This window comes from Carcharodon carcharias, chromosome 12, assembly GCF_017639515.1.
Source record: "Carcharodon carcharias isolate sCarCar2 chromosome 12, sCarCar2.pri, whole genome shotgun sequence".
Lineage (NCBI taxonomy): Eukaryota > Metazoa > Chordata > Chondrichthyes > Lamniformes > Lamnidae > Carcharodon > Carcharodon carcharias.
In genome coordinates, this window is record NC_054478.1 from 22,561,765 (window position 1) to 22,587,881 (window position 26,117).

At 43.9% G+C, this 26,117-nt stretch overlaps 1 protein-coding gene across 1 annotated transcript; it reads right to left on the bottom strand.

Annotated features, from left to right (window-relative positions):
* Positions 1 to 2,046: 2,046 nt before the first annotated feature.
* On the bottom strand, positions 2,047 to 24,045 carry LOC121284588 (galectin-8-like). Its single transcript, XM_041200076.1, has 5 exons — positions 23,801 to 24,045; positions 18,891 to 18,979; positions 16,117 to 16,324; positions 11,447 to 11,577; positions 2,047 to 2,232 (listed from the first exon to the last, which is right to left on the bottom strand). Exons 1-4 carry the CDS (start codon positions 23,825 to 23,827, stop codon positions 11,458 to 11,460), a joined length of 444 nt encoding a protein of 147 aa, XP_041056010.1. The 5' UTR covers positions 23,828 to 24,045; the 3' UTR covers positions 2,047 to 2,232; positions 11,447 to 11,457.
* Positions 24,046 to 26,117: the final 2,072 nt, after the last annotated feature.

The following is a 26,117-nucleotide window of genomic DNA, read 5'->3' on the forward strand; positions in this document are numbered from 1 at the left end:
CCTTTAACTCTCCAAAATTAATTTGGCATTGTCAGAAAAGGAAGATAACTTAGCAACAGTAAGCGTTAATGAGCTTAATGCTTTGTGCACTATATGTAGCTGTCAAGTAGAAGTAGAAACTTGGATTTAAAAACATTAGTAGAATGTTACATAGGATTTAAAACACAGGAACAGGCCATTTGGCCCAATTGGTTCATGCCAGTGTTTGTGCTCATATGAGCCAAGCCCATCCTTCTTCATTTAATCCAGTCAGCATAACCTTCTAGTCCTTTCTCCCTCAATGTGATTATTTAGCTTTCCCTGCTAACAGTGCATTATTTGAACATCTTAGCAGATTCCCGATAGCACTGCTCCTGTTGATGTTATAAGTCCTTCATGAACTCAATAGGGCCCATTTTAACTCCTGTCTGGCAGCCATTTGACCAAGGACAGAGGCAGATAGCAAGCCACTGGATCCTCCGCAACATGAAACCCAAAGGCATTTATATTCCCAGGCCTCACCTGCAAAGACTGTAGGGGAAGCAGGAAGAAGTAGAAAGCAGCACAGGGCAAGGGAAGGTCTGCGCTTTCCTTGTGAGCTTCCGAGGAATGCTCCTGCTCCTTGTGGCCTGACAGAGAACCAAAAACAATTAAATTAACTTACCTCTCTGGGCCTTCTTCTGATTTGGCTTTTTTTGCTGCCTGGATGGCCTGGCAGGAAAGCCGCAACCTCAGGTTAAAATTGCAATTGTGCCCAATCTAAAGAAGGACCCCAGTGCCTTCCAATCAGAGAGTGTCCTTCTCACCTACCGAAAGAGTAGGCTAAGGCTGAACCTGCGGGACGGCGGCAGCGGCCATGTTGGCTGTCTGACCACTAAGTCTCCGCTGGGAGGTAAGGGGATAAAATCAGCCCTCATAATTTATGGCTCAGGGCATAATTTGTGCATTGATTTTAACCATTTCTAAGGCCCTTCTTTTTGTAAACATTATGATCAAAATTGGATGCAACATCCAAATAAAATAGCTTTCACTTGACAGTATTCCACAGCCTCAGAATTTACGGCTATCCAGATGTGCCCTTTGCCATGGCAGCTGGTAACTACAATGTGACAGCTTTCAAAAGCTTAACAAAAAATCTCATGTTATTTAATTTTCTGATTAGAGTGTCAATTCAATCTATTTTGCCTCAATACTACATGCTAGGGATCCAAGATGCTGCTCCATATCACCCTCTTTATAAACACCTGCTTTGTCACAGCTTGGTGTGATCCACACACTAAAATAATCTCACTGAAATGATTAGTAAGCATATGACAAATGGTAAAAGTCTCAGGGTGGATTCCTGAGGGGGTCCATCAGTTATAGCGTCTTAGTTAGAACTGTTTAATTGTTAACTACAGTACGCTTCAAATTATCCAGCCAATTTATCATTTAATTTTATGATTTCCTCCTTGATCTTTAGGACTTTCACCTTAGTCATAAGTCTCTTTGTGAGAGATTTTTTTTAAAGGTAAGATACAGCGGGTCAGCCACATTACCTCAGAGAATTACATGCACTAAGCCTATTAGGCATGATCTGCCTTTCATTAACCCACTTTGGCTGAGATACATTGCCTGCACTCTTGCCAGATCTCTTGAATTACTTCCTTTGTATGGGCTAACATTTCTTTCATTACAGATGCTGACCTCACAGACATATACTGTAATTTCTCCCATAATTCATGCCAGTGACATACTAAAACATTAGCTACTTTCCAGGGTTTTTTTTAGTTGTGTTTTTTTGCATAATAAATTTTGTAAAGGTTCCATCATAGCTTTCCTATTTTATCCCCCTTATTTTTATGGGTTAGTTCAAGTGCTGATTTCTGTTTTCTTTTTGAATTTGCAAATATCCCCTATGGGGTTTTAAGTATTTGATTTGTAAACAATACCATAAATTAAAATGCAATGAATACCGTTGATTTGTTAACGAGCATATTATTTTAATAGTCCAGCTGAAAATAGTGTAGACTGAACAATGAAGCTATACAGAAGTAACTCTTCCAAAAAACTCAATACACAGCACGTTTTCATTCCTCTATGTCTAAAGTGAATCAATATCGGCATTGTATGAAATATATCTAAAGTCATCACGCAAACTAACAAATTTTCAAGCATAGACAGAATGAAATGCAGAAGCTGATAAATTGCTATTTTAACTCTCGACGTGTAATTCAACTTTGCTTTAGAAGTTTCATTCTGTTCCTTCAACAGCTGTAGGAAAAAGGATTTGGGGAAAAATATACATGATGAAATTAACACCAATGTAATAATTTGCATATACAGCCACAGTTTAAGGACAATGTAATAAATTCAGGATAAATATGATGGTTAATTGTAGCGTAATCAATTGGAAATACATGCACAATTTAATGACTGTTTGATAATTGGGTATACGCACACAAGTTTAACGTTAGTGTAATAATGGATACACATTCAGAGTTTAACATCAGTGGTGATAAATTGGGTATAAATATTGGGGTTAATTGTATTATAGCAAATTGGCTGTTCAGGTGGTGAAATTACAGGTGGTGTAATAAAATGGCTATACCAGCAGAGTTAGATGGTGTAATGGAACATATTCAGCATGCATGAAATTAAGGGTAGTGTAATAAATTGTTGTAAACACAAGCCCAGAAATTCCTGGGTTAAGGGAAAGTAGGAATTGCCAATTGGTCTTTTGAGGGGACAGGAAACTTTGACGAGGCTGACCCCAATTCCCCACCGATCTGACAGTTGGTTTCTCGCTTTGTCGCACCGGCATTATTTAAATTAACTGAGCCAAGGGTTTTTAAGAGGTTTTTCACCTTTATTGGCATCAGTGGGTCTCTCCACCACACTTACATCACCACATTGGGCCTCAAGAATTGGCAAGCTGCAGAATTTAATGGCAGTGTAATAAGTTCAATATAAATACTGAAGTTAATGGTAGTGTCTTAGATTGGGTGCACATGGCATAATATTAATGGTGGTAGAATAAACTGAATGTAAATGCAGTGCTTAATTCCAGGATAATAAATTACAAATTAATTAATTATAAATGAAGTGTTTAATTGAAGCATATTAAATTATGAATTAATTATAAATGAAGTGTTTAATTGTAGTATAATAAATTGGATATAAACACAGTTTAATGCTAGTATAATAAATTATAAATTAATTAATTATAAATGAAGTGTTTAATTCAAGTATAATAATTGGTTATAAATGCAGAGGTTAATAGCAGTACAATAAATTAAGTGCACACGTGGGAGATGAATGGTGATTGAATAAATTAGGTGTAGAAGAAGAATCTGATGGCTAGTGCTATATTAGGGGGTTCTATAAAAGTTAGATATTACCTATTTAAGTTGTGGCATAATGTCAAAAAAGATTCCCCTACAAGTACATAGAAAATATTCTTAAACATCTTTATAAAAGATGTGAAGTGTAGACTAGTTTTTTGTATTCAGGTATGGTTTTGTGCTTCTGGTTCTAGGAAACTAAACTTTTGGGTTTAACGCAAGAATTCTTCTATGTGAACTCCTTCATTTTGCCAGCTGGGAGCAGCCTTTCACCACTTCTGCAATAATGTTCATGCCACAAATCCGGCCAGTGGCAATGCACCTCTGACAATGCAGGTTTCACATTCAAGTTGACAGTTATTTAACTAGTGTTGATGACTCTTACAGACAGTATCCCAGCTGTAAGTGCCATCCAGTTCTTCGGCTGGGATTTTCACATTCACGGTGTGCATCATGGCAGGTGGGAGCGGAAAATATCGCGAGAAGGCCAAAAATCGGTTTTACAGTGTCGTAAAACCAGTTCAGTTATGCGCTGCAGCCTTCAACGGTGGGCCGCGTTTCCCACCGTGGCACGTCAGGAACATAATTTCAATATATTTGCATCTCATTATAAGGACTCCTTGCCGGAATCATGCCCCCACACTGGATCATCAGGGCACATCAGCGTGCAATTAGGACGATGTGTTTCACAAGGGTATATAAGCAATGTGCAGCTGGCAACCTGCGCTTCACTTGTGACTGTGAAGTTCATTCGCCTACTTTGCATCACGCAGTGCTTGCAATAATCAGCACCAGGCTTCGCAGGCTGCACCACATCGCTTTCAAAGGGGTGTCAGAGGCAAGTGTCTACCTACCAGACCAGCAGTAAGGCAGGGGTGGCTTTTAATGGGCTGCAGGGCTGGGGCTGCACAGGATGAGGGGGGAAACTGGCCTCATGAATGGGAAGGGGCTGCAGGGCTGGGGCTGTACTGGGGAAGGGGCCAAACTGGCCTCAGGCAAGGGAAGGAGCTACAGGGCTAGGGCTGTACTTGGGAAGTGGTGGGGGGAACTGGTCTAAGGCATGGGAAGGGCTGCACTGGGGAAGGGGGTAACTGGTCTGAGGCATGGGAAGGGCTGCCTTGGGGAAGGGGGCAAACTGGCATGAGGCATGGGAATGGGCTGCAGGGCTAGGGCTGTACTGGGGAAGGGGGGAAGCTGGCCTCAGGCATGAGAAGGGGCTGCAGGGGGATGGGCAGCATTGGGGAAGTGGGGGTAGCGGGTTTCAGGCATGAGATGGGTTTGCAGGGCTAGGGATGTACTTGCGAAGTGGGGAGAACTGGCCTGAGGCATGGGAAGGGGCTGCAGGGTTAGGGGCTAGGTGCGAGTGGGGTAGGTTGCACTCAGACACATGACATGGTCCTCAGTGTCAGGATGGGGAGAGAGTACTACAGAATAACATAAGCCACTTTGGGCCAGAATGGGAGGAGCACTGAGTGAAGAAGTGCTCGAATTTACATTGTTGAGCTTGCAAAAACTGTCCTTGTCCCAGTCCTTGGGGGTGGGGGGGAGGGGATGTCAGTCCAGTCTCAGTCATGCCCAGTTCAGTTGTGCGTAGGGCATTTCCATAATAGCACGCACCTCGGTCCTTGGGGTTTCTGGCATTATACTGGGCCGCAGATGGCACACTCAGTTAGGGGAGGCACCTGCAGCCTACAGACGGGGAAAGGCATGTTGGGGGTATCTGAGGGTGCGTGTGGGGGTAAATGTTTAACTGTGCAAGTGGCCTCAAGGTGCGGAGGGGTGAGGTCCACACAGGGCATAGGCACATCCACTTCAAAATGATCCAGGGCTAACAAACGGATATCCATCACAACCATGATGGCATCAAGGAATACAGGGGGAAGATTGAGAGGCCTTGGAGGGAGGGAAACCTAAACATTGAGCTCCTCCGGGATGATGGTAGGGGCTTCCATACTCACACAGGGAGGGTCCAAGCTGGTCTAGCAGTGAAAGCTAAGCACCAGCATCTTCCAATCTGCAGCACTGGTGCAGTATAAAATAAATGAGGAGAAACTCTACTGATGAGGGCTCTGCGAGCAGATTGGAGGGCAAGTACGTGTACTTGGCGGGGCCAATTAAAGGGGCACCCAACTGAACTTTGCGTTCCCAGATGAAGAGAGGGGCGCAGCTGAGACATGTTAGAAGACTTTCAACGACAATGTAAGTTATCAAGAAAGAGAAGCAATGATGCGCATTCATACGAGACTAATCCCACAAAGTGGCACTAGTCGATCACCTTGTTTTAAACCCTTGCTCGCAGCATGGAAATTCCCCAGAGCAATAATGAACTACAGAGCAATTGGACGACTGGACAAGCTTCAGAAACATGTTAGAATCATGGCGCTTGACAGTTCACGGAAGAGAAGCCTCAGATAATCACATTTCCTGACCAAACATTTACCCTCATGTTTATTCCAAAGAGTATAGTATTAGAGTATAGTGAATGAGGATCCCAGCGCCTGGGCTGAAAGCAGCACACCCAAGCACCTGGCCGAAGAAATGTCATAGCAGTTGGTCATGTAAAGGGGAGGTGGGGAGCACCTTGAAACACACTCTGCACTGGCCATCATTCCAGGGGTGAGTAGTTGCCGACAAGGGAACAAAGCCCTTGAACCAACATTCACTGACAAGTCTGGCAGCATCGGCAGAGAAGAAAAGAGTTGACGTTTCGAGTCCTCAGCACTTTTTTTTTCGCCAATGCTGCCAGACCTGCTGAGTTTTTCCAGGTAATTCTGTTTTTGTTTTGGATTTCCAGCATCCGCAGTTTTTTTGTTTTTATTCACTGACAAGTCATTGACAGAGGACCTTTAGAGACTAATGCAGGCTCTCATTGATACTGCAGAGAGGAGATCATCAGGAGGATGGATTTATTGCTGCCTGCATAATTGCATACAGGCAAGGGAGAAGGAGAAGATTACGACGGAGGCGCTTGGCTCGCCAAAGGGAGGAGCGAAACCCTCACCAAAGGCCATCAGGGCCTCCTCTGGAAGCAGAGGATGAGGCTCAGAGAAACGTCATGCGTAGACAGCTTGCAAGACAGAGGGTGTACACAACTCGCATGTCTTATCTGTAGATGATCGAGAACTAGTGTCGCCGATGCCTCCGTATGTCCAGGGATCTGGTAACTCACATTTGCCAAGTTCTCCAGGAATTGGCGACACGAGGACTGGGGGGACATGCATTGCCAGTGGTTCTGAAAGTAACAGCCACACTCAACTTCTATGCCAATGACTCATTTCAGAGCTCCATTGTAGGATCTCTCAAGCATCCACACACAAATACATACATGAGGTCACAGATGCCCTTCTTGCCAAGGCCCACAGTTATGTCAACTTCAACAGAGGTCAAACAAGGCAGGAAGCCAGAGCACTGGGCTTTGATGAGATTTCCGGATTCCCACAGGTGCAGGGTGCCATCAACTGCACTCGTGGCTATAAAAGCTCTCTGGCAAGAGGCACTCCAATATATAAACAGGAGAGGCTACCACTCGTTCAGTGTGCAGCTGATCTGTGATCATAAGGAACTTATAATGCAGGTTTGCGCCAGATACCCAGGAAGCGTCCAGGGATCATACATCTTGAGTAGATCTCGGACATCTTCAAAGGACTACACAGGATCTAGGGCTGGCTCCTCGGTGACAAACGGTATTGGCAAAGGCTGTGGCTGATGTCGCCCATGCGGCAGCCTCAGACTCCTGCAGAGAGAAGATACAACAAAACTCAAACCGTTAGCCAAACATTGGTGGGGCACACCAAAGGGATCTTAAAGATGCAATTCAAATGCCTGGACAGATCTGGCAAAGCACTCCAGTATGCTCCCTGGGTCATTGTGGCTTGCTGCGTGCTGCACAACCTGGTGCTGCAAAGGTGGGAATTTACCAGATGCCAACATGGAGGAATTGCACATCTCCTCTGGTGAGGAGGACATCGAAGGGCGATGAGGGCACTGATTTGGAGGAAGCTAAGGCTGCAGGGGAAGAGGCCATAGCACAGGTCAGATGATGCAGGCATGCATGTGGGGCCCTCATTGCTACCCTTGCTACACAAGGAGGATGACGAGTTGCAGTGTGTACCCTCTTGGGGAAATCCCCCCATCATGGGCCAACATGAACACCATTGTTGCTATTCCTCTCATTTCAACCGTGCACTTCAATATGAGAGTGAATAGTTACACATGAAGCTCGCGTTGTCCTGATCCTTTGAAGCGGGGGGCGGGTGAAGCCTTGGGAATATGTGTCCTTGCTGATGTGAGCTGCTAACTGGAGCAGGAAGCCCCGGCATCAGATGTCAGAAGGTGTTGCCTCTTCAAGCATATTTTCAGCATTCCAGTCACAGCTGAAGCCTACAAGAGCCAGGAGATGTTCCACTATCCTCAGTGGGCTTGTAGCTGTATGCCTTCAATGTGGTAAAGCTCCTCAAGGAGGTCCATCTCTACCAACGGGACAATGCATTCTGTGTAACACTGATGGTGGAACTGATAGGTGACAATTGGGCCAAGGCAGCCGAGGACATTCCAGAGGTGTGATGACTCAATCCTCTGTGTCACCTTCTTCTCTGTCACATTAACATCCAGCACTCTCAGTCAGGAATGCTGGCCTGCCTTTATCCTCAACTTATTCTGCATGTGGACCACCTGAGGATGATGACATTCAACCAATTGCATGCCAGACATTAAAACGCCTCCTCTTTGAGAACACACATTGTACCCCCATGGCCAGACCTGGCTCCAGCACACTCCAAAATTCTCAAACACCATAAAGCCATCAAGGTCACAAGTTGTTACTAATAAAGAGCAGACTTTAGCATCAACATGTTCTTGCTCCTATCCCATTGCTCCCCTCAACATTGTCTAAAGCCAATATATGCACTTCTAGAGTGTGCTCAATGGCTCTATTGACCATCAAATATCACCATTTGCAATTAGTATCACTCATCACAGTGAATGTTTAGGTGATGGGACACACAATGCTGCATTCCAACATTGTGAAGAGAGCCTTGTGGCCACACAATTACAGGTTGAGAAATGCTCAAGGTTGTAGGTTCGAGCGCCGCTGCAATAATACGGCTGACAGCGGCAGAGTTTCGGCACACTGAGGTGGCAAGGTGACCACTTATTGATCAGCTTAGCAGATGTACACTCGGAAACGTGGTTGGCAGATAGCAGCGCACACGAACTCCGAGTATGGGCTCATAGCATGAAAACGCTGCTGGAAGACAGACACAGCACATGGAGTTGGATGATATATGACCCTTTTACATGCATTAACACATCTCTCCTTGTACACTACACTTTCACCTTTCAGGAATGCAGATGAGATAGGGGAACACCTCTGCCTCAAGCTTACACAGCCAAGGATAAACATGACATGACCCTGCAAAGCATGTGAATGAGGTTCATTCCACAAGCACACTTAACATTAAGGTCAAGGCATCACTGATGTTGAGAATGATCTGGAAAAGGGCCACACACCGTGATGATATGGAAGCACATTCCATGGATGAGAGGCCCATGATAGTGACATCTGTGATAAGTGGGGCAAGGTTCCATGGTATCATACCTGATTGACAGCAACACAGCTCATCATAAAAAGGGGGCATACACAAGAGGAGATGTGAAATGGGTGCAATTCTATTTACATTTGTGAACATTATACACATGTTGTGAACACCCATGCCACTGTTGTGCTCCTAAATCTTTTTAGCTTTCCTAATCCTACCACTATGTCTTGGTGCCTTCCCTGACACCACAGCGGAGGTGGAGGCAACTTGCTGACTGCTACGCCCTGTTGTCTGTGATGACTTTGGCGGGCGTCCTGTGGAGGGCTGAGGCCTGGAGGACCCTGGCCTGCTTTGGGTGTCCTACTGTGGGGCACATGCACCCTACTCATCCTGTGGAGCTGGAGGAGATGGGGGTCACAGGAAGAGAGTATTGGGATTGGCCGGTCATCCTGGACTCACATGGGTGGATTGCTCTGGGGTGTCCAACTGCTGGTCCTTTTCCCTATAGGTGCCTGAGGGTCCCTGGCCCCTTGAGGAGAGGAGGCTGCTAGTTTGAAGTCTAGGTGTCCCTCGATGCATTGGCAAGCTATCACTTCAGGTTGAATACGGACGGACTCCTCCATCATCTGTTGCAATCTGAGGAATGCAGCTGACATCCATTCCTGATGTTCCTGTGATTGTCACTGCAGCTCCACCAACTAACTTAGGACCAAGTCCGGAGTCATTTGACTCGGACTCCACAGATTACTGACTTCCAAAAGTCCTCCAAGTGCCAGCAACCTCGGCTGTCCCTGCCTCCGCCTCTGAGGACCAGATTGTGACTCCGAGGCTCCTCTAGAACTAGGTCCCACTAAGGCGTGTGTCTCTGCAATGGTGGAGGATGTGGGTGAGCGCTGTGACAGGTCTTCTACGGTGCTCCCCTCTGGTTCCTCATCTGTCATCGGGGCTGGAGCTGAGGGCCTGGCTTATGCATGCCTTTGGGCATTTTCCAGAGATGCATACGAAAGAGAGATAATTAGTGCATGGCAGGCAACTCTAAAACAAGACAATGCACTCACAGTATGGCTGCCTGAAGGATGGGCTGGTGCAGGATCCTCACCGTCGGCGCAGGCATGGTCCACGATCTCTTCGGGCAGCTTGATGCCTCGATTCTCGAAGGGAGTAAGGACCTTCATTTCAGCCACTCTACCCCTAGTCTGAGACCTCTCCCTTCGATTGTGGGCGAGCTTGTCCTGCATAAAGACAGATGGAGAGTTTGAGCAGGACGCATACCAGGGCAGATGATAAGGATGCCTGGTATGTGTGGGTGGCGAATGCAGCCCTGGATGGGATGAGGATGCTAACTGCATAGGAAATGAGGACTGATGGATATGGGTGTGAGAGAGTAAGTGGTGATATCCCTTGAGCTGACAGCATGTGAGACACCAGTGAACGTGTGATGGGCTGGTGAGTGTGTGAGTGAGAGTGATGAGATGGTTCACTTACTCAGGCGGCACAGATGAGACCATTCATCCTCTTTTTGCATTGGATGGCTAACCTCTTCAGTGCTGCATTGACACTGACCACCACTGCCACAGCCTGCCAAGCCGAGTAGTGAGGTTGATGGACCTCCTCCAGCCATTACGGGGTTACAGGACATCGCAGTGGGCCTCGACTGTGTCCAGCAGGTGTTCCAGGGAGGCGTCACTGATTTTGGATGCAGCTGTCTTCTTCTCCTTTTGGGTCCATCTTGCTCATATGTGGCAGTCCTGGGCTGCAGACACTGACAAAGCTCTGCACTGGTGCCATTTAAATATAGCGTCAAGAGTGAGGAAAAGATGAGCTCACAGTGGGGCAGGTGATTCAGAGGCCGCCCACCCACAATCTGACATGTTTCCCATGTGTGCGTAATCAGTGTGCTGGGAAACGGATGATATGGTGCGAAAACCAGCCATTGCGGGCAGTGGGTAGAACACCGTTTTTTACACCTGCTGCTGCCCTTGTGCAATGAGGGGAAAATTCCACCCTTTATATCGCAATCATATACTTAAAAAGCTCATTTCTTGGACAGGGTCTTTCTCAAATTTGTGGATGCAGTGCTCGAACAACGAGCTGGAAGTCATTTTAAAAGCTCTCAACAGCGTAAGATAAGCAACATCGGATCTGCCACCCATTATACATTGCCTCCTGATCTTCATTTCCAAATTTCAGGAGAAGTGCATAATGGGCAGCCGATCTGCTATCACCCATTTTATGCTATTGGCAAAAGTTAAACTTGCCCCCAGGCATCTGACAGGTGAGTAGGCATGAAAACCACCAAGGCCAGTTAGTTGAAATCCTTCCAAGAGTAAATTCTAACCCTTCCCTCAAGGACAAGGCTTGTAAAGATGTGTAGCTCTCATTGATAATGCCAACTGAGGTCAGCAATTTAAAAGAAAACTGCACAAATAGAATATTTACTGTGAATCAATGGCTTACAGAGAATAATCCAATCACTTCACCACTTTTATATTCACTCCCACTTGCAATGTTCATAAATTAAACAGCCAGCACTACTTCTGTAATCCATACCATCCCTTAAGCCTTCCTTCACGACTTTCATTTATTACTCATGGAATTACATTTTACCTTTTTTAGCCTCAAAGTTTGAGAACATCAATACTTTCTACTTGTATATCTCCAAAAACTATAACAGTATCTGGCTTCCAATCTTCTAATCGGTGTGGGTAGTCAAGGATATGTCTACCATTCACAGATACCTAAATAAACAGTTGTAAATAATAATTAATTCTCAAAGAAAAAGCCCACTAATGGTATGTCTAACTCAGCATTACAGAAAATAACAAGTTATAATGAATTGTAGCAGCTGATATAGCTTAGTGAAGGGGTCCAATGCTATAATCTGCAAATTCTACTGTGTCCATCCATATCACAGGGGTTAAAGTTCAATCGATATAGTTAGATTTCAAAGAAGTTTGAGCAATAATTTTCAGGAATAGCACACACTACTTCAGAGATACCAGTTTGAATGAAGTCTCACACCTGAAAAATCATAAGTTGTATTTCCTCTTTTCAGATGCTGATTGACCTTCCACCTACTTCCAGGAGTTTCTGTTTTTACTTCAGATTTACAGCATTTGCAGCCTTGGGCAGAATCTTCTTGTGGTATTGGGGGTCTCGCCTGTTGGTTGGAGAGGTGGCGAGAGACCCGCTATGTCTCTTCTCAGGAAAGCCCACCAAACCACACGACAATCAGGCAGTGGCAAGGCCACTGCTGGGTCTTCCCCTGGAATCAAGACACCGGGATGGAAATCCCACCTAGTAAGAGCTGCTGGCAAATCAGAGGCTGGCAGCTCTTGCACTCAGCAGCACCTGAGGAGGCTCTGGCTGCTGCTGAAAGGACATCCCCTGGAGTCCCAGGATCACGGAAGACCCAGGCTACAGGTAAGTAATGTGGGGGAGGGGGAGTTTTGGGGTAGGGGTTGCGGGGATGAATGGGCAGGGGGTCAGAAGCAAGGGCATATGGGCAGTTCTCAGCAGGTGTCCCCTTCACAATGTCCAGTCCCTCAATCAGGCACTGACTGCCTTTGATTGAGTAACCCCAACCCCTCCCCAAGTTGACAGGCGGCCAGCACAGTTTTACCTGTCATGCACACCGCATGGCAACAGGCCCGCTTGCCACTGGGTTAAGCTCAGCGGCAGTGGGATGCGGCCCTTAATTGGCTGTTAACTGGCCCATTAAGGGCCTCAATTGGTAGCTGGGCAGGAAGACTGACCATGGGTCTTAATTCTGGTGGAGGTGGGGAGATGTCAGGGTTCAGCTATGCCACCACCAATTACATGCCCTTCCCACTTACAAGCTCGCCACCAGCGAAAGCATAAGATTCTGCCCAAATCTCAGCAGAACTATATTGGGGCCAGCCATTAAGGCTATTTAAGTAGCAAATGTGGTCTACTTATCTGCAATTACTGCTCTAGCACTGAAATGTGATCTGCTTCTTAGCTTACCACTGTCATTATGTTAATCACACAAGAGAATATTAGATGTAACTATACAAATTAAACACCTTAACAAAAGATGCTAAACCATTAGACCTTTGATAACGAGTCAGGGTTTACCTCATACAGTGCTAATGGAAGAAAGTGGGTGCATTTTCAGCTTGTACTAATTGCTCAGTTGCTTCATTTAGATCAACAATCAGTTCAGAATGTGGTTTCTGGGTGTCCCTCCTTAATACACCGATAATATGAAAGTAAATAGTCGTTTGGTAGTACTGAAAAATACATTTTGCCAAAGCTTGTGATCTTGCACTCGTCAGGGCAATTGCAAGAAAACAAATGTCAAAGGAAGTAACAGCTTTACACTATATGAGAAGAGAGTGCTGATTGGTTAGTAGTGGCATTGCCATAAAGAATGCACCAGTTAATGGTGGCTGACAGTTAACCGCCAAGCACTGTTTGAAATTTAAACCAGGCAGCTTGACTCTGACTGGTCAAGGCATTGCCATGAGGCATGAACCAGCGAATGGCTATCACTTGTTTTGTTTAACTGAAACAGGCGCAATGTGTGTGCATGTTCTTTCTGGTTGCAAAGAACAGGACCCTGTATGTTAATATACATAGCTCCAGTACATGTAAATGTGCCATACTGTGCGCTCGACTGACAATCTTAAATTGGTTGTCAGCATAATTTTTAGCACACTGAGGATTATTTAGCAAATGTTGTCCAATCACAGAATCACATCTAATGTTGGACACTGTGTTTTGAATTTTGTAAGGACGGGCTGGTTGGGTATGGTCTGTACCTTGCCCGTTTGTAACAGTGGAAGGGATATGCTGTTTGATTTGATCTGCCAGTCTGGCCTAGATACCTAGCACCACACTAGCACTGAAATTCATATACCAGATTACTCATTTGTGTGATAGGCAGAACATCTCTTTAGCTTGATGCCAGCATCCTGCTAGTGGCAAATACCATATGTTTGCTACTGCATAGTAAGAACTTTAATTGTATCTGGAAAACCATATGATATATATGAGAGGGTTCGTCCTTATGGCTTGCTGCGTCCACAGGCGTATGGACGACCCAAGGCACACAAAGGTGATGTCCCGTTACACCCTATCTTATCAATGTCCGCTTCTGCACAGCATGATTGGCTGAACGGCTGAGCGAATTGTTACATCCAGTTTTGAACAAGTTTTCCAGAAACATTTGCGATGACCACACAGGACTTGCATATCAATAGCAATGGCGTGTCCATGTGCTCATTTGACATTGCTAGTCTACTCACCAATGTTTCACTTACAGAAGCCACAGATATTTGCGCCACAGCACTATATCATGGTGATCTAGACCCGCCGCCATTACAATCAGCATTCATTGAGTTTATGAACTCGGCAACTCATGCAGTTGAGTTCAGCTTTGACACCATGTATGCCCAAATAGATGGTGTTGCCATGGGATCCCCTCTAGGCCCAGCTCTTGCAAACATCTTTGTTGGGTTCCATGAGAAACATGTCTTCGATGGAATGACACCTAACCTCCTACCACTTGCATATTTCTGACTTGTGGATGATACGTTTGCCAAAATAAAATCTATTGCAGCATGTAATAATTTCCTTGCATGTCTTAATGGGCTCCATCCTGCACTCAAATTCACCTTTGAAATGGAGCAGTCAAATGATCTCCCTTTCCTTGACATACTAGTTGAGAAATCTGTAAGGGGGTTCTCTACAACGGTCTACCACAAGCCCACCTTCACACATTAGATTTTATTACAGTTCCATGTGCTATAAGATTAGCCTTAATGGCAACCTCATAAATAGGGCCCAAGCTATTTGCTCACCATGCAAGCTTGATGCTGAAATAGGGCGTTTCAAAGACATCCTGCGGGATTACGGCTACCCTGATAAGATCATTTTGCATTGTATATTGCGCAAACTCATGAACAGGCCTAAGGCTGTCACTTTCAGCCCTGAAAAGTGCCCAGTCTACTTCAGATTACCCTGCAAGGAATCTCAAAAGTTTGAGCAACAGATGAAGCTAGCTGTTTCATGCTGCTACTATGCATGTTGCAATATGAGTGGTATTTGCCACTAACAGCGTGCTGCCATCAAGCCGAAAAGATGTTCTGCCTACCACACAAATGAGTAATGTGGTAGATGAATTTCAGTGCCAGTGTGGTGCTAGACATCTAGGCCATAGGTACCAAAGACTGGCAGATCGTATCAAACAGCATTTCCCTTCCGCTGTTTGCAACGGGCGAGGTACAGACCGTACCCAACCAGCCCATGCTTGCAAAACTCAAAACACAGTGTCCAACATTAGATGTGATTCTGCGATTGGACAACATTTGTTAAATAAACCTCAGTATGCTAAAAATTATGCTGACAACCAATTTAAGATTGTCAGTCGAGCGCGATGTGCAGCACATCTGCATGTACTGAAAGCTACATATATTAACACACAGGGCCCTGTTCTTTGCAGACAGAAAGGACATGTACACACACTGCACCCTGTTTTAGCTAAACAAAATAAGTGATAGCCATTCGCTGGTTCATTCCTCACGGCAATGCCTTGACCACTCAGAGTTAAGCTGCCTGGTTTAAATTTCAAACGATGCTTGGCAGTTAACTGTCATTCACCATTAACTGGTGCATTCTCCATGGCAATGCCTCTACCAATCAGAGTCTGCTTGCCAACCAATCAGCACTCTCTTCTTATATAGTATAAAGTTGTTGCTTCTCCTGACATTGGTATTCTTGTGATTGTGCTGATGAATGCAAGACAAAAAGCTTTAATATAAAGTCTTTTTTCAGCAATACTCAAAATGAAAGTACTGGAACAATTTTGTAGTGCAAAAAGAGCCCTGACAAGGCAGATGACCCTGTGGGTAAGTATCTGCACCCTGCTTAGGAGTTCCACACACTGAGATGATCAGGGATGTAAGAGATTATTGGCACAAACCCATATCCTACCATTCTGAGTTTTATGTATTAGCACTCCACATGCCATGCTGCATATAAATATATATATGTTGATGGGGTGATGAACTGGTTATTAAGGGGAGCTGTCATTTACAACTTTGGCATCTGGTGTCAACATGAATGGCAAACAAGTCAGACATAAAACTTGCCACATTTATGAGCTTTGCTGCTTTGGGGAAATATTCACAATTTAAAGAATAGTTAAACAATAACAAATTATTATTTACGATTATAGTCTGTCATTCTTATTTAGTTTTATTTCACCCCATAGAACAAATCACAGATTATTGAAAAGATTGGTATGACAGTACCTGGAAAGAGTTGTTCCACACCATGAATACCAGCTTAAATGGAGAAGTTCTGGAAGCAATCTTTTCGTACTTCTCACCCTGAAATCCCCAGCCATCTGCTCCCCGACTATTAAATATCACTTTTTCAAGTTCCTCTTTAAAACGCGGATTGAAATGGAATAAAATGTCTGCATCAGGATGGTCACCCTTCTGAAAATTAACATCAAATCTAAAGAAAACATATCCATGATAAGCGATAACCATGTTATCAACTACAAAGCATTGTAATAAATAACTGATATTAGTAACTGGCAGCCACTGTAGTTAATAGCATTACAACTTGGTGGCCTTGCCAAACTTTTCATTGAACTGAAAGACTGAATAGCTTCCTCATATCAAGTGTTTGTGGAACAGGGAAACCAATCCTCATGCTGATTTTCTCTTAATTAGGACATATATCACATATATAACTGAGCCTCAACAGTGCTCATCCTTCCCTCAATAGGTCACATGCACTTCATTTGCTGCCTGATTAGTGACTGAAATTTCATTCTATTTAAACAAATCCAGAAAGTTGATCAGAAATAAACAACAGAAACTTATATAGCGCTTTTAATGAAGTAAAATGTCCCAAGGCGCTTCACAGGAAGGGAATTTTAAAATCAAGACATTGCTTGACCAGGAACCAATGTAAATCAGCAAGTACAGGGGTGAAAGGTGAACAGGACTTGGTGTGAATTAAGAAACAGGCAGCAGAACTTTGGATGACCTCAGGTTTACTGAATAGAATTTAGGAGGCCAGCCAGGAGTGCAGTAGAATAGTCAAGTCCAGAGGTAATAAAGGTATGAATGAGAGTTTCAACAGCAAATGAACTGGGCAAAGTCGGGCGATGTTACAGATATGCAAACAGGTGGCTTTAGTGACAGTGCAAATATCTGGTCAGACGTTCACCTCAGGGTCAAATATGACAGCAAGATTACAAACGGACTGCTGCCAAGGACAGGGATAGAGTCAGTAGCTAGGGAACAAGATAAAAGCAAAATACTGCGGATGCTGGAAATCTGAAACAAGAACAAAAATAGCTGGAAAAACTCAGCAAGTCTGACAGCATCTGTGGCGAGGAAGATAGAGTTAACGTTTCGAGTCTGTATGACTCCTCATCAGAACACAGCTTAATCTGATGAAGAATCATATGGACTCAAAACGTTAACTCTGTCTTCCTCTCCACAGATGCTGTCAGACCTGCTGAGTATTTCCAGCTATTTTTGTTTTTGTTGCCAGGGAACAAGAGTTTGGTGGGAGGACTGAAAACAATGGTTTCAGTCTTTCTAATATTTAATTGGAGGAAATTTCTGCTCATCCAGTGCTGGACCAAACCAAGATAATATATACTAATGTTAAATAAAGTTTGGTCAACAAGGTGGATTCAGACCCACTGGCACCAATGGTGGAGTAAATGAAGGGCTCAGAATCAGAGGATTGAAGGATGCTGCAAGAGCTTGCAGACAGAGATTGGGTGAAACTAGAAGGGGTTGATGATGAAGATTTTTAATTTAAGAATGTGGAGTCCATGGGACTCCTCCCATCTTACAACCATAACTTTGACAAAAAGCTTAAAAAATGGAATAAGCATCATGTGGTCTTGGTGATGGAGAAGATGTTGATTTGAAACTCACTGCTGGATCAAAATGGGCTCAAAATTTTTGAATGGTCTTGCTCAGCTTGAGTGACTGGCCAGGGAGGAGGAAGGATTCATTGGGAATTGAACACAATTTATAATGTGAGCTGTAAATGATGGCTTTGGTCTTCCCATTTAGTTGAATGGTTCATCCAAGATCCGATATTGGACAGGGTGCCATTCATAATGCCAGCAGGCAATAGGGGAAATTGAGTGATCAGGTCATGACTGGAGAAGTTAAAGGAGCAGGAGATGGCTGTTATATAAAAGATGAGCCTGGGGCAAATAAGGAAGAAACTGATGGGGCACAGGAATAGAAGGGGAGGAAGGCTGGAAAAGTTCAAGAACAGAGAGGAGGGGAAACAAAAAAGGCAGCTGCAAGAACATTTTTAGAGATGAAGAAACATACGCACTTTTGCATGTGATACTGGAGTTGAGAGTAGAATAGCAAAATGGAATAAAAAAGGTTTGAGGAAATGGTTAGTCATGAAGAAAAGGAATAAGGGCTTAATATAATAAATATATTTCTGTGGCACAATTTTTACAAATATGAAGCATAAAACTGAAAATCATAAATTGTTAAAAAGCTGTGGTTTTGGAATTATTCCTTCTTCTATTTCTATCTCAATTGTTAGATTTTTCAAGATGTTGGCCATTTCGCTCCAGAAGCTACCTCAGGGAAAGTAATGTTTTAAAGTGTAATTTGTTCTTCCAACAGTCCTCATTAAATGCATCTGCAAAATAGCAATAAAAACTGTACATTTATTCTAAAAGTAAACATTTCATACCTTACTTGCGGTATAATTGAATGTTCCCAATTTGTCTGGAATGTATTGCAGATACAGGGATATTTATTCAATTCACTTACACACTATGAAGCTGATGAGATTTTTGGGGCAAATTTTGTAAATGGCACTTAAATGATGATTCCGCTATTTACAATATCTATAACCACATTAGCTGTTAATCTTAAATAGAAACTTACATGATTTTTTTTTAAAGTTAACATATACAGGATACCTCATGTGCAAATGTTATGAATGTATGATTTCTTTGCTTGTCAAAATACTATAATTGGATAATAAAAATTAATTTCAGCTTATTTGAGCGTGTTACCTGAGGGGATCATCCGTCAACTTTCCTTTAATAACTACTATTGACTCTTCACGTAATTCTTCATCAAACTTTGCTGTACAGGGAACCATCTGAAATATAAGACATACAGCAAGTAAACAATTAGTAGGAATCATGATTGAATGCCAAGACGAAGACAAACTCCTAAATCATTTTGTCTTTCTGGGAGTCCTTGGACCATACAATTCCCAACAGGCAATAAAAATGCTGAACAAAAGGGAAGAATCAGTAGATTTGAAGGCATCACTAAAATAAAAAAAATACTCCTGGCATTAACCATTGTCAAAATAGAGCACAAAAATTCTGTTAAAAGGGAAATGGATAGTTGCATTTTTTAAAAGTGTTAATAAAAGAGTATGAAAAGGAAGCAAACAAGTAGAATTAGATATGTTATTTGGGGAAATAAATCTGGGCCAACTGTCTTGTTTCTGTTTTGTAAAGTTGTAAGATGCTATCTGCATTTTCAGAAAAGAAAGAAGCTATTAATTCAAAAATCCTATATACACTAATAAGAATAATAGTAATATGTTTCATATTAGAATATGTGGAGTGTTTGAAAATCCACTTAAAATAAAGATTATTTACTTTGTAGGGCCATCTTTTTTCTTTTAAGAAACTTTCTGCAAATACTACTGAAGTGATATGGCAGCAAACCTCATCCTGAGAATAACACAAGGGACAATCTCCCTTTAAAATATTTTGTTCTGTCAAGTCCTTGGCAGCTTCCCAATGGAACTCTCACTACCCTTGTGTGATATATAAGGACCAGACCATCATTTTCAGTTAAAACATCTCCCGGGAAAGACATATACCAATTACTGCATTTCTATGAACCGATGGTTATTTGGAGGTGTAGGGGATGCTCCTTAGAATGCCGAGTTAGGCAATCTTTCTCCATCCTAAATTTGTATTTCCCATATATTATAAGAGACTGAGTAAAAGTAGTACCTTGAGCCAAGAAAGCTAGAAATTTTTCCAAGGCAATAAAGACTCCAGCTGCCAAAGCAGGCCTGCCAAGTGAAATATCATCCATGGCTGGTAGAAAGATAGGGTATGGTCTAAGTAACAAAAAGGGACCCCTGGAGGGATCCATGTGGTGAAATGTATTTCTAACTCAGATTTATGAGCAGGGGAATACAAGGAAGCAATTATGATTTTTTTTTGGTCAGCATAAAAATGGGAAATCGCCTTGAACAGGAAATCTGCGCATGTACAATGTATTAGAGAATGCCATTTGTCCTCTGAGACCTGAGTTCAACTCCAGTATCTACTGGATATTTTCCCAGAAGGAACAAAAGAAGTGGTAATAATCCAAACCTAAATGGCAATTTTAGTCAGAGGTTATAGGGTGACTGATGTGGGAACTGAGGAAATGTTACACTTCTCTTCAAGCCTTCTCTCAGTGAGCAATAAATCAAAAAAAAAATTCTGATTCATGACCGAACCTTACTCAGCCACCTTGCATCAGTTAAAATATGCTAAAATATGCCACATCATGCCCACGGGCAAGGCAAGGCATCCATTCTTTATCACTGAAGTTTCCAATTTTGATGTTTCTAGTTCCAGCTCATCAAGCCAATGAGATCAAAGCACTTTTTGATCAACTTTATTTAATACTCCAATCAATTGTTCTCGGGGTTCACCCAGGATCCTGGGACTGGATTTTATAGCTTCAAATCAGCTGGGCTATGCACTCCCCACCACCCCAAACCCCGCAAACTTAAAATAGGGCATGATGATGTTGGGTCAGCAACATGATGTCATCATGCCAGTCTCTGAAATTACAGAAAGGTGCGGAAATCGGCAGCCTGTACACCATTTTCAAATTACTAATTAACAAGCTATTGAGCTTGTGAACGACCCAATCGTTTGCAACATTTCATTGCCCGCTGCAGTTTATGGGTGTTGAACATGAAAAGGTTTCAGAGCGTTTTATGGCAGCTGTGATGAGGCAGAACAAGGGCGGAAGAGACCATGGTTACATGTCGCAGCAGATTTTGCTATTGAAGGTGGCAGCGTCTGTATGTTTTTTTTAAAACTCGTTTATTAACCTTTTGGACCCTGCCATAAGAAATCGAGATTGAGAAAGCAGGAGGCCTTCAAATCTGTACCTGTGACCGACTTCCTATTAACAACATAACCCCTCTGCTGTATGACGTTCCAGCCTACATTCCCAAATGGGTGTGGAGCCCCACCCTTTACACCACTCATTGGCCATCCAACGCTTGATTTGGTGAGCTGAGAAGGCGGGGGCAGCAGCAAGCAGACCACTCACTTTCCATTCTGCCTCCCTCACCCCAAAGAAAAACGTAAAATTCAGTCCCTGGAAAAACTCATTTCTCATTTCTATTTATAAGGAACATACATAGAAATTACAATTAGCAGACAGAATTCATCTGTCTAACCAGTCTGTTTATTGTTCACATGAATAGTACTCCCAAACCCATGTGTCCAAACTATTCTCATTCTCCTTTATCTTTCTTTAATTCAACCACTTGTCTGAACTATTCTGAAGTGTTGCTATGGTCTTTGCGCTCCACAGTGTCGCAACTTCCTTTCATTCACTTCTTCGCAATCTGCAGGGTAAATAAACTCTGTGGATACTTCTGGAGCTCTGACTTACTTACAAATGTTTGTGTTACACAGTAGGTTTCAAAGGATTGTAATATAGATAGCAGAATACACTTGCCAGTACCGCTATGGCAAGAAACCCAATGGCCAAATATGAAAGATAATTTTACCTGGCGATACTAGAGAAATCTAAACAAAGACATGGCTTAGCGGGATGTTAAACTGAAGCCCCATCTGCCCCTTCAGGTGACATAAGGATCCCACGGCATTATTTTGAAGGGGAGCAGAAGGATTCTCCCTGGTGTCCAGGACAATATTTCTCCCTCAACCAACATTACTAAAGCAAATTTTCTGGTCTTCATCACGTCAGCTTGCAGGATCTTGCTGTGTGTATTGGCTGTTGCATTTCGTACATTACAACAGGGTCTATACTTCATTGGCTATAAATGCTTTGCGACTTCCTGAGGTCATGATAGGTGCTACATAAATACAAGATCTTCTCTCTATCTCTTATGCTTGTTGTTGTAGTTTACAACTCTGCACGTAGAACGTTGACTAAAGAAGTAAGATTGCATATCTTACAGGGTCTTGTTCATCTGAGTTAACATTGGAATAGATTAGTTCAGGCTCTGGATGTAAACAAAATGGTGTACGAAGTGGTGGGTTTTTCTATAGTGCCAAAGAGGGAGAATGTGAAAAGTAGCAGCGTCAAACACCTCTGTGTTCTTTTGTCTGTGACATCTTTTGATTACCTGCTCCTTTCACTGCTTGCTTGTCCCTACAACCACACCACCACCCTCCCTACTCCTCTCCCCACCCCAACCCACCAACACCCCTCCCCCCCCCCACCTTAAACCAGCTTATATTTCACCCCTCTCCTTATATTCACTCAGTTCTGTTGAAGGGTCATGAGGACTCGAAACGTCAACTCTTTTCTTCTCTGCCGATGCTGCCAGACCTGCTGAGTTTTTCCAGGTAATTCTGTTAATTCTGTTTTTGTTACCGTCATCTGTAACTTGGCTTCCCTGGAATGTGAATCCATACTGGACCCAACTCCGCCAGCACTATTTGATAGAGACTTTGACTTTAACTCCACCGATTACGCGATAACCACTAACTTCTCAAAGACAGTAACGTCATCCGTAAACTAGACGAGGTCACTGCCATTAAAATGGTTCCCTTTGATTCTACGACACAGCAAAACCAAGGTGTGTCACTTCCCTCTTGACCAATTCTACCAAAAACAGATCAACTAGTTAAATGTGGAACCAAACAGAAGGAGGCCATTCGGCTCATTGTGCATGTGCTGGCTCATCGAATGAACTACCCAATTAATTCCATTCCCTCTTCTCTCTCCCCACAGCTCTGCAAATGTTTTCCATTTCAAGTATTTATTCAATTCCCTTTTGAAAAATATTACTGGATCTGCCACCGTCCATTCAGGCAGCTCACTCTGAATCATAACAACTCGCAGAGTAAAAAAAAGTTTTCATCTCGCTTTTGGTTCATTTGCATTAAATCTGTGTCCGCTGGTGAATGACTCTTCTACTTGTGGAAACGGTTTCTCTCCATTTGCTCTATCAAAACAAGCTTGGTGGGGTTGGAGGTTGGGGTGGGGGGGGTGGGGGGGATGTATCTGGGTGGGATCTTGCTGTGCGTGGAAATGGTCGTAAGCAAGTCTCCGGCAACACGGCAATGCCACCTCCACTTCCAAATTGACCTGCCAGGTGCAAAGCCTTATGGGAAGCCATTAACCCATCCGCTTACCTTTAACGAAAGTGTCAAATCTGGAAAACAACTGGACCCAAACGAAACCAGGGGCAGCACAAAAATCACACGAAATCACGCAACAGCCCAAACAACCGCAAACTGTTTTTTTTTTAAAAAACTCGTCAACTTCAATTTTATCCCATCTCACCTTTGAAAAATAACTTAACAAAGTTGTTTTAAAAATTCATTTGCGGGACGTGGGCATCTCTGGCTAGCGGCCAGCCATTATTGCCCATCCCTTTGTTCAGACTACGTTGAGTCAACCACATGGCTGCGGGCCTGGAGTCACATGTAGGCCAAGCCAGGTAAGGGTGGCACATTTTCTTCCTCCCCCCCCCCCAAAGGGGCATCCATGGACCAGGTGGGTTTTTTTACGACCATCGGCAATGGCTTTACGGTCATCACCAGACTCTTACTGAATTCAAATCCCACCATCTGCCACGACGGGACTTGAACCCGGCTGGCCAGAGCCTTACCCGGTGTCTCTGGATTATCGGTCCAGCGACAATACCACTTCGCCAAGGCAATCAAAATGAGATAGAGGCACTTACCGGGCGGTGGAGCTTTAGTATATTCATTTTTTTTTGTTGTTTTGTGAAAGAAGTGGGAAAAAAAATCGGCAGGAGGGGTGAGGGTTGATGGCTTTGGCAGATTTCGTTGGTTAGGAGGGGTTAGGAGTGACGACTAATGGACCCTCCCCCCACCCCCAAATTTCAATGGGCAACAACAACTGGTGGATCAGCAACTGGCACAGGAGGAGTTGCGGTTTGCCGCTCACGTGACTGGTTATAATGGTTGGTTGGTTGGGGGGCTTCGCCCTACTCGGTCCGCTCGCGCGTTGCCGCGGGAGGGGGCGGGGTCAGGAGAGGCTCACGTGCTTCCCCCCCCCCCCCCCCCCACCCCCCCGCTCACCGCCGCACCACCCACCCCGGCAACGGTTTTATTCCACACACGCCACTCCCAGACGCCGTTCTGATTGGCGGATCGTCGCGAGCCCGCCCGCCTCCTGCCTTTCCCGCCTCCCCGATCGAACGGTCCGGCCGTTGGGCGGCGCGTGGCCGACCGCTGCCATTTTGTATTTTCGGGGCTGTTAACTGAAGACCGCACCCCCTCCCCCCTCCCCCCCCCCCTCAACCACCCTTTGTCTTTTTGAATGAACTGCCGTTCCCCTTTCTTCCTTAACAATAACAAACCTTTGTCAAAAACAAACATCCCTTCTGATCAAGAACCGGTTTTGAAACGGCCAAGTTTTTTTTTTACACACCCACGGTTTTTTTTTTCAATTGCCAATCTAGCGGGCAGTTGGCATGATATAAAACATTGGCACCGCAGATGACTGAAAACAACAAGGGATTTTGTTTGTGTCCTGTGCCCTGAGGTGGATTTTGCTAATGACCCAATCTTGGATGGATCCTTCGGACACGGTGTGTAAGAGAGAAAAGAAAGATTGTTGCTGCGTTTCGAGCTCCCAGCACAACGTGTTCTTGCGTTACACACAGCTTTTGATTATATTTGAGATTAATGGAAACATACAGCAATCAACAAAGTCGTTGGACTCATCTAGCCTGTGCCACCTCTTTGAAAGAGCTGTCCAATTGGTCCCACCGCCCCTGCTCATTCCCCATAGTCCTGCATACCTTTCCCCTTCAAGTATTTATCCAATTCCCCTTTGAAAGGGAGAATGGGGTTGAGAAACTTACCAGCCAATATTGAATGGCGGAGCAGACTCAATGGGCCGAATGGCCTAATTTCTGCTCCTATGTCTTATGGTCTTATGAAAGCTATTGAATCCTTCCAGGCGGTGCATTCCAAATCATGACAAGGTCTTGTCTTTCCTCAGGAGTTCTCTGAATTGGGTTGAACCTCTCCAAAGACTCTACCACCTCTTTCCCCCAAAGGGTGCCCCAGTAATACCACAGAGTATCCATACAGTCTCTCAAATGCATATAATTTTCTCTTTCAGCTAGTCTGAACATTTAGTTAGCTTCTCTACAGTTCTGATGAAGAGTTATAGTGACTCGAAACGTTAACTCCGTATTCCTCTCCACAGAAAATTGCTGAGTTTTTCCAACAATTTTTGTTTTTGAACAAAAATAGGCTGCACTTAACACCAAATAGCCGGTCACAGAATACATGCAACATAACGGATCGAATATGCCATATGATACATTGAAGGATGAAGGTTCTGATGAAAGGTGGCCTGGAATGTCAACTGTGTTTCTCCCAGCCTGACCTGTTGAGTGTTTCCAGCATTTTTTTTATTCATATTTGGGATGTGGATGCATCACTCCTGACTAAGCCAGCACTTATTGTCCATCCCTAATTACCCTTGTGCAGAGGACATTTAAGAGTCAACTGCATTGCTGTGGGTCTGGAGTCACATGTAGGCCAGACCAGGTAAGGACAGCAGATTTCCTTCCCTAAAGAGCATTAGTGAACCAGATGGGTTTTTATGACCATGGTTTCATGGTCATCATCAGACTTTTAATTCCAGATATTTATTGAATTCAAATTTCACCATCTGCTGTGATGGGATTCAAACCCAAGTCCCCAGAGCATTACCCTGGGTCTCAGGAATACTAGTCGGTGACAATAACACTATGCCACTGCCTCTCCCAATTTTTTGCTTTTATTACAAAGCCCCCTCCCCTATCTCAACCCTTTCTTGAAGAACAATCAATGCCTTTGTTGATTAATTTCTACATTCTTAGTTTTAGATTTAACTTCAGAAATTAAACTTTTGCATTTTCAGTCTGCAAGACCTGTGCAAGCACAAGACTGATTGCTGGCAGCTTCCATTCTGAGAGATCCCCTGATAATCCAGAAAAAGTGATAAGCCTGGTTGTGTTCTAACCTCTGGAAGGTGCT